The following is a 10012-nucleotide window of genomic DNA, read 5'->3' as shown; positions in this document are numbered from 1 at the left end:
ATAGATATATACTAAAACAAAGTTTAAATTAAATATTATCATGTTTATAGGGCATGAATCTGAATTGAACAACCTGATAATGCTCACTCTGGTTATTGTTTCCGTTTTTAAAAGAGCTATATGTTGAGCCACCTCATGTGACATTTTTAGCAGCAATCATTGGTCGATTTTCTAACGTTGCCATTCGGGGAGTAGTAATGAGGCTTTTTTTTTGGTGCCGTGTAAGAGAAATATATATATAGATAGATGTGTATCAAACAAACTAAAAAAAATATTTATAGAAAAGCAATACATTTTATGACTTTTATTATTTTTATGCTAGTGAGAACCAAAACAATATGGAAATGAATGAGGGAAAACTGGATCCTACCACGTGATTTGCCGGCCAATAAAAATGCAGCGTTTAACGCAACCTTGTTGAAAGTCGCATAAGTATAACTTAAAAAAAAATTTTTAAAGTCACCACACGCTTTCAGAAGTGATCACTATTAAAATTACTACTGCTGGCAAGTAGCCATTAACAAAATTCCTTACTTTTGTCTTATAGAAAGAGGATTAAGTATGTAAGATGAATTAAAAAGAAATAAAATACTGTCGATGATTGATTGATGCGTCCGGCGTCTCACAGTCTGTCAACGCATTTAATATTTCAAATAAACACTTCATTAGGCTGTGTAATTAAATAATAGCTGGCAATCTATTTTCTTCACGTTTGACCGATAAAGTCTGCGAGGCACAAAAATTCAAAGTTAAGCGTCTAGATTTTCAAGTTTAAAGGGCACTTAAGACACGTGTGCGAGAACAAGGTTATTTGGAAACAAGATTAAATTTCCTAGCCTTTTTTTTATCCGATTCTGAATCGAATGGATAAAGCAACAACAAAAAAAAAGAGTTATAAACCTAAGGCCCTCAGCTTTTCAAGATCTGAACACTAAGGCCTTTTCAAGAATTTGATTTTGCTGGGGAGGTTTATCTTACCGTTACACTGTGGGCCAGAAGACCTGGCCAAAAGTCAAAAATTAAATTTTCAACTAAAATATGTGTAGGCAGTTTTAATATAGCCCAAATTAAGTATTCATCATCATTCCAAACATTATAATTTACTTTTTGGACCGACAAGAGTACAATTTAATGAAAAATAAGTTAAAAAAATTTTTTTAAATTTAACTTTTAAATTTTTATTTCAGAAATATATGTAGGAATTTCACCTTACTGTTGCATTTTTAACAGAGTAATTAGTCTGAAATGATAGTACAATTTTTCAATGTGTTGGTTTAGTTAATACTCTTGACAAACTTATAGTTTATATCGTATCATTTGACATTTTACAATGTTTGAATGACTTTCGAAAATTAGTTCCAAAAAGTTCCACGAGGTAATTAGCTAAACTTTTTTGTTGTTATCTTCTTTGATGTTTCGTTCGAAAAAACCTGCCCATTTTGCCCGTATTACAAAGGTGGGCTAAATATACCGAAAAACAAAAATTATGTTGTTTTTTTTTTCATGTATCCGCGTTTATTTGTAATATTACTTCGGAAATAGAATTTGCTTTTCATTTTTAATATAAAATTACGAAAATTACTATATTTTCATTGCTATATTTAATTATTTAAGCGCACTATATTATTTTTATTTTTATTTTTGCTCGCCCTATTTCAGCCGCCATTTTGTTTTTTATTTGGGTATTTTCAGTGTATTTCAAAATTTCAACTATGAATTCAATTTACCTCCACATGAAAAACCCAAAATTTTGAAACGAATTTTATCGAAATACTAATTTTGGCCACGAAACCTTGGATGCTGGTCCACTGTGCGTTAATTATCTTCTGAGGGGATAATAGAAAATTTTTTTATAACATTTGTTGCTAGAACGGGGAGATTTTGCCTCTTTAAGTTGTACGAAAATTAGAGGGATTGTTTTTCGGTATTTTTTAAATAATTCATTTTATGCTACTTTAGGGGGGGAGAGCGATAGCTGTTTTAATAGTTTTCTGAAATAACTCTTCGGGTCATTTAAACTTACTTCAAGTTTTATTGTTTTTATAAATATTAAAAAAAATAATAATCGAAATTAAAAACTATCAGTGTCGGACGGTCTTTAGTCCGTAACTGTCAATTTTAACGTTTAATAAAGGCTTATAATTTTTAAAATAGCAATGAGTGTAAATGACGCTAATATTTCTCTTCAACAAAAAAATATTTAAGCAGATTAACATTTTTTAGTTACATTATGTGTATTTAAGGTGTGTAGAGATTAAATTCAATTAAAAGAATTCCTATTAAACCATCATGGAAATGTATAATTGGAACCATCATAGACCATCATGGATTATTGGTCCATGAGAATCAAACTTCTCTTGATGGTTAACCATCATATTAAAATAGCATTTTCCATCATGGAATGTTGGAAGTTTGTTGACATATCAAACACCATTAACGCATAATGGAAAATGCTAGATGATGGGGACCATCAAATCATGTAAAACCATCATGATTCGCACTGAAACCAGCGTATAAACCATCAAACTTTTTTGATGAGATCATCAAAACTCTTGACTTGGGTTTCTGGTTCTTTTGAAGAATAATCTTTAACCCACTGTTTCAATTTTCAAACTATTGTATAACTGTTTAATCATTATCTAGCTTCAAATGAAAAGTCCAAGAAATAGGATTTTTCAGATAAATATTAAAATAAAGTAAAACTAGGAGGCTTCGCTCCCTGCTCGCTGGCGCTCGCCAACCCCTGGAACTGCCTTGGCAGTTCATTTCGGATTGCTTCGCAATCCGATGCTCGCTTTGCTCGCTCATTGGATACGTTCTTAAAGTCTAGCCTTTGTATACTTTTTTGAACACTGCAGTTCCGGAAACTTTTCACTATAGAAAATTCTAAACCTGTGCATTTCAATATTAATTTGAAATTGCAAACAGTTCGCATATTTTTCTTAATCACACTATTCTAAATTTCAGTTGTTGAGAAAAGTAACTGTTGTAAGTTTTGTTTTAAAGTCTTTCCCACCAGAGGGCTAAAACCATGTGTTGTAAAACAATATGAAATAGTACTGAACGCCGGATGTAAAGCATCGGCTTCGATGAAGATAATTTTGTGAGAATTTTTTTGATAATTCGGTGAGAATTCACCCAACTAACCATATGATGCTCACTACGTGCTCTTGCCCGTCGAAGCCATAAATTAAAACGTATTAGCGCTTTATATAATATAGATTAGCCATATAATGCTCACTACGTGCTCTTGCGCGCCGAAGCCTATCAATTAAAAATAAAAACTGTTGCCTACGCTAGAAAAGAAATATCATCGGTTTTATTGATACATACATACGTATTAGCGTTTTATATAATATAGATAGATATATACTAAAACAAGGTACTTTTAATTTAAAAGTAATAAAATAAAATTAAGATGATTATAATGTTACATGCTTTGAATTTTTTATTGTACGAAAAATTCGATCTATCTATATGCTTCAAGTTATATTAATAATTTTCTTCCTTTGATAAATAGCTATGCTTATTTAGAAAAAATATGTTTTCATGTCTGATTTTTAACTTAAGATATCGTCTGCAAGATTTAACATTTCAGGTCAATGAAAAATTATTTAGAGTCCCTGGCCACTTTATTAGACTCACTATAATATTCTATGTAAAATAATAACTATCAGGTGATACTATACAGCTGTATTGTTTTCACTCGGATGAAACCGGTTTGCACTTGTTTACGCTCCTGTATCAATGGGTTAACATTGTAATGCAATACGTTAAAAATAAATACAAATAGGAAGTATATAAAAAATCTCCTACATAAAAACCCATTACCATGCATGTTTAAATATAAAAGTATTACCTATAAAATTGTGTAATTATTAAAAAACTACAATGGGTCTAATAATTCGATCTAATTATTATAATATAATACTTAATATAATAAATATTCTATATTTATATAATACATCGTCTAATTTATCCTATCGTCGAATTTATATTATATATTGTCTAATTTAACCAATTGATACACTAACGTAAACAAGTGCAAACCGGTTTCAGTCAAATAAAAACAATAAAGCTGTATAGTATCACTTGAATCTTATAGTGCGTCTAATATTTTGGCCTGGGACTGTAAGATAAGTTAATTTCTGCTTAAGGTCCATTAAGATTGCTTATGAGAATCCAATCATTAGATTAAAAGTTATCTGCACACTGTAAATTATTATTTCTTTTTCAGGGAAGGAAATGATCCCTTGGATTCAGACAAAATAACTTACAGAGAGCTTTTAAGAAGGGTGTGCAAATTTGCGAACATCCTTAAATCCAAAGGTAAATTTTATTGTTAAGTTATAAAAGACAGTGCATTAGGTATTAAAAATAATGAAAGACGAAACTCGTAAAAAAGGGTAAATGTTTTGTTAATAGAATCGTGCTGTAAAATTTTAATCAATAGATTCGAAAATTAAATTTTATTATTACTTATTGGAAAAATGAATCTTGGTTTGGATTGGATGGCGTTCACGCTCTTTTCAATTGTGTTCGAGAGTAATAGTAAACAGTGCGCATGCGTCGTCATTGCATGCGTTGCCATGGTGACCGCTGCTGTTTTTCTTTTCCTTCTCATTAGCAAGCATTTTTAATGTATTTACATAATGATAATTTAAAGTATTTTTTATACTCTTTTTATTATTAACGTATAATGACTGGCTTGACGGTGATTTTAATAATAATATGAATGCTGAAGTAGGAAAAGCATTTTGTGACGTCTTGAAACACGTATATAGCCAGGATTTGAAAACCAATCCGAAGACAAACATCAATTGGAGACAGTTTTTGCAACCCATGATTTGAAATGTTTAACGGAGTCAATCCAGAAAGACAAAGCATTTGACCAGTGAGTAACCAGTGATCGTAATAAAACTATCACACTTTTTTTTTAAATATTTTTATATTTGTTTTCATAACAGACTGTGAAAATTGCACTTCAAAGTTCGATTTTCTATTATTTTTTTGCTTCGTTTTCTTAATTCTTAAACCCATAAATCTAATTAATTCTGGACTCATTTCGAAACGCGAGTTCAAATTGCGACAAACACTGCAATCGCGAAGAGTTTATTTGTTAATAATTTACGAACCATTCAATTGGCCTCAGAGCAATGCTTTAAAATCTATCTGTTGCACTCGATGCTATTGTTAGCATTCCAATTGAGAACATGTTTTAATAATATTTCTTCATTATTATTTCCAATTGAATAATGTAGGCTGAGTGAATACTCTAGGAAGGTCATTATTGCTAATTGAATAATGTAGGCTGGGTGAATACTCTAGGAAAGTCATTATTGCTAATTGTATAATGTAGGCTGAGTGAATACTCTAGGAAGGTCATTATTGCTAACTGAATAATGTAGACTGAGTGAATACTCTAGGAAGGTCATTATTGCTAATTGAATAATGTAGGCTGAGTGAATACTCTAGGAAGGTCATTGTTGCTAATTGAATAATTTAGGCTAGGCTAGGATAAACGAATACTCAAGTTATAACAAGTTATAACGAACAATAAGTTATTATTGAAAAATCTGACTCTTTGGCATTTTGCAATGCGTCCGGAAAGTTAGAAAAGTCTTCTATATTTTCTAATATGCCTTTAGAGTTTTTATAATCAGCCTTCCTGCATTTGGGCTAATTAAGAAATGTGCAAAAGAATTACTCAATCAGACTGAACTTGCTCTGGCCTGATTGCAATAAATTCTGAAAATAAGGCTATATTCAATAAGCCTTCACTTTATTGCAAACGGTCTGAAATAAATTAGATTGATTGAATCACGTGTGATGGATTTTCTAATTAGTTTAAAATTATGCGAGATCATTGCAATAATCCTAGAACGTTCCAGGCTGATTGGGAAAACACTGCAGACTTTCCTCCCAAAACAATCCAACTTAAACAATAAGTCATTCATGATCGAAAAACATCCTTTCTTTTATTATTGCAGGAGTTAAGAAAGGGGACATGGTGGCCATGTACATGCCGATGATCTTAGAATTGGTTATTAGTATGTTTGCCTGTGCAAGAATCGGTGCTGTCCATTCTGTTGTGGTAAATATTCTTTTAACCTTTTCCCATACTCTTTATCGACCCTGATCTGGTGTACAGAAGAAACTTGATATGTAAATTATGCAGACCATGAGGAAATCTAGAACAAGAATTAGTTCTAATTTCGACCACCAGTTGAGAAAAAAGCGCTGACTAAGAGCATGCCATGGATGGTTGACAGCGTAAAGCTAAGTGCAGATGGGTTAAAATTTATCGTAATACTTCCGGGTTACTGCTTCCGGCTGATTTTTATGCCTAAGCTTGAAAAAACGACTTCCAATATCATCATACTTGTAGTGTTCAAAATATAACGCGTTCTTTCATTTTAAATTTCAACGAAACAAACAACAAATGAATTCGGAAGACTCCTCTGGCTTGATATGATACTACCCAAAAAATAATAAATATGATACTACCCAAAAATAATAAATATTTTACACAAATATAGCCAAATAACACTCAAAACATGGCAAACCTAACACTTTTTTTTATGCTGTGATATTAATTTTCTTAATTTTTTTTTAGGCTCGCTTACGACCTGTTAGAATTTATAAATTGCACGTAACTCTTATAAATAGTAAAATTACTCGTAAATTCAAACACAAATCACAATTATAAAACTTCCCAGAATATAAAGCCTGTTCACACATTGCCTCGTAAGCATAACATAAGCGGAGGGATACACCGGAAGTTATATAAATTTCTTCCGGTATTATAGGAAGATTGTTATTGTTTACATTCAGTCAACCATCCATACCGCTTCTACCAACATAAGTAATTTCAAATCCAAAGAGCAGAAAAAAAAGAGTTCATGTAAACCTATATTAAAACCAGAAAGTTTTAAATCATTCGAGTATCAAAATGCAAGCAAATTATCGCAGGATTTATTTAGGATTTACACAGTAGGAAAGTAATACTGCAATAATTTATTTGCATATTGATATTTTTTTCCAGCGTTATGGACGTCCTGCTTTACTGGAACTCTCTTTTTCTCTATACTTTTAATGACAGAGGAGAATATAGGCCATGAAAATACCACAAATAGCGTCTCTTTGTACTCTTTGTAGTACTTAATGCATTTTAACTTCTTACTGAAATGCGCAAGACAAAATGCAAGACAAAAATTGAGAAGGGGAAGGAGTAGGAGGAATGTAGAAATTACTACTTACAAAAAAATATAATCATTTTAAACATCCTCCGTATCTTTTTTTTTTCAGTTCGGTGGTTATTCTGCTGAAGCTTTAGCTGATCGAGTGTTAGACGGGAATTGCAAAGTCATTGTCACGGCAGGTATTGCAAACATTGTTCTATTTTATAAACATATAAGACCTGTTCTATTTGTTAACATAAAGGAAAGCAGAAACATTTGAAAATCAATGTTAAAGACAAAGTTGCCGAAAATAATCCCAAATCCATTGCTGAGTGTAAACCCAGAAAGTCATCCAAACCAGATGGTCAGTCAAACCAGGAGGTTATCCAAATCAAATGGTCATCCAAACCAGATCATCTCAGATGAATTTTGCAATTTCATCTGCGTATCCTTTGAATGTTATTAACTCAGATCGAATGTATGCAGTTGTTACCTTGAGTGACCGAAAACAAGAGAATGCCGACTTTCATCGGTGAATGTCAGCATAGTCGCTTTGGTGAATGTCCGAAATATTTGTTATATCCGATTTGATATTAATTTATTCCTTGATATTTTAATATCTGCTGAGGATAGATTAGGAGAAACCTCAGTGTTCTGAGTACCGGTTAAATGCATACTGAGCAGTGGAACTTGACCTTAAAAAACATTGATGTAGGGCACACCGGGAAAATGCATACCGGGCAGTGGCACTTAACTAAACTAAACTCAGTGGAGTAACAGCCCATAGAGGGCCAAGGTCTACTGTGCCCATCTCAGTTTTCTTGACCTTGGGCTCTGGGATGCGGGTTCCAGTTAGGTGGTCAGCCGAACTCGGAACCACCAGTAATTACTTCCCAAGCATGCTTGGTAAACATTTATTGACCCTTGCCCGGCCCGAGGATCGAATCCAGAACCTATGGCACGGGAGCACGTTGCGCTACGACTCAGCCACCGGGCGTCTGTCACTTAACTAGACCTCATATATATTTCGGATATTTACCAAAGTGACTATGTGATTGTCAGCATTCACCGGTGGAACGTCAACAACCACCTATTTCGGTCATTCACAGTAACATAGTTACAAAATTTGCATAACATTTTAAACTAGGAAGTTAATTTCCTTCTATGTCTAATTTTCATTTTCTATGCATTAGATGGAGTCTTCCGAGGGACTAAATTAATCGAACTGAAAAACATTGTAGATAAAACAGTCAAAATATGCAAAGAAAGGTACGTACTCTTTCTCCATTTTGATTTTTATTTATTTGTACTAGGGAGCTCTAGGCCCCTATTTATGGCTCTTAGATTGGCTGACGCTCACCAACTCCTCTGATTGCTTCGCAATAATTGCTGTTTCTTGTCATAAATCAGTTGGAATTATTAAACTAAAGATATGTTTACTAAAAAGAACGCTTCTACCGCCACTTCCATAATCCAAACATTTCCCTTATGAAACTATTGAGATCTATTAGTAAACATAAATCATTTTTCTAAGTAATCATTTTTTGAAATAACATTTAAAAGTATTGAGTATTGAATATAGTAAAGTGCGGCGTGCTCTCTGCTTTCGCTTATAGCACTGCGTTTCAATAGGTGAGGCTTAATTTAGCCTATCAAGATTTATTTGAGCTCTGCGGGTCATCTTCAAATTTTCTTCTTTTCTGAACCCAATTAAAAGTATATTGTTATAACACATTTGGTGAGTTCACAAACTGTCATTTAATATTTTTGCTTACCAAGCGAACGGAGGAATATTTTAATTACAATTTTTTGCATTCATCTCCTTGTGCGTGAAGCTGACAGTTAAGTTCTGAATCATTTAACGAATCTCTTTAACCGCAATTCATAATAGTATATTAATGTAATTTGCAAAAAGGAATAATGTAATTGTAAAACGGCTAATAAGATCAGATGCAGATTTAAACAACTTTATCTTAAAGGTCACGTTGAATCAAGTTACCCTAACAATAATAATACTAAAAACAATCCTCTTAAACTCGTAATTTAGAAGGAAAAAAATCAAAAACGTTATAATATCAGTACAGGTATAAATACCTTTAAATTAGGGATGCAAAAATATATGGAGGAAAACAATAACTTCATGACTAGGACTGGGCGATATTAGAAATTATATATCGTGATATATCGTCAGTTTTGCATCGCGATATAGCGATGTATCGCGATATAGTATTTTTGAATTTCATTTACTTTAAGGCACAGAAAGTCAGATTTCTATCAAGACTTCATACGCATATTGATTTAAATCAATTTATAAATTTGAAAATATATATGTTTTGCTGAAGAAAGATATTAAATAAATTGACTAAGATGTACAAATCTTACTTAAAATATTTATTGAAAAAGTGTGTGTAGATACAGAATGAAATATTTGCACTTCTTTATCGTTTATAAGGTATAAGCAGTCTTAATTTAAGTTAACCCCTAAAACACCCTTAATGAAAAAAAATATTGTTATTAAACAAAGGCTGATTTTAAAATTTCAAAATATATTTTAATTAAAATAAAAGTTAGATTGACTAAAAGCCGAAGTTTAAAATTAAAAATGTTCGAATTTTAAACTAAAAAGTAAACATAAGATTTGTAATAATTTCTTAAAATTTTCGTTCTCTGAAAGATTTCTCAGTTTAAAAATAAAAAGGGAATTTTATAAAGATATCTAGCTGAAATTATTGAAAGAAAATTTAAAAAATTAAAAAAAAAGTTTGTTAAGAAATTCATTATACACTTAAAACAAAGTGTTAAAAATATTTTTTTAAGAAAAATTAAATATT

The 10012-nt window shown here is 31.7% G+C and overlaps 1 protein-coding gene across 1 annotated transcript in view; it reads left to right on the top strand.

Moving 5' to 3' along the window:
• LOC107448877 (acetyl-coenzyme A synthetase, cytoplasmic-like) overlaps positions 1-10012 on the top strand; it is a 53693-nt gene that overhangs the window by 14826 nt on the left and 28855 nt on the right. The window contains exons 2-5 of the mRNA XM_043053621.2: positions 4238-4329; positions 5991-6094; positions 7309-7381; positions 8375-8450. Of these exons, the coding sequence (XP_042909555.1) occupies positions 4238-4329; positions 5991-6094; positions 7309-7381; positions 8375-8450 (345 nt within the window). The remainder of the gene's footprint in view (positions 1-4237; positions 4330-5990; positions 6095-7308; positions 7382-8374; positions 8451-10012) is intronic.

This window comes from Parasteatoda tepidariorum, chromosome 10 (assembly GCF_043381705.1).
Source record: "Parasteatoda tepidariorum isolate YZ-2023 chromosome 10, CAS_Ptep_4.0, whole genome shotgun sequence".
NCBI lineage: Eukaryota > Metazoa > Arthropoda > Arachnida > Araneae > Theridiidae > Parasteatoda > Parasteatoda tepidariorum.
This window is presented reverse-complemented; position numbering and strand designations above follow the sequence as displayed.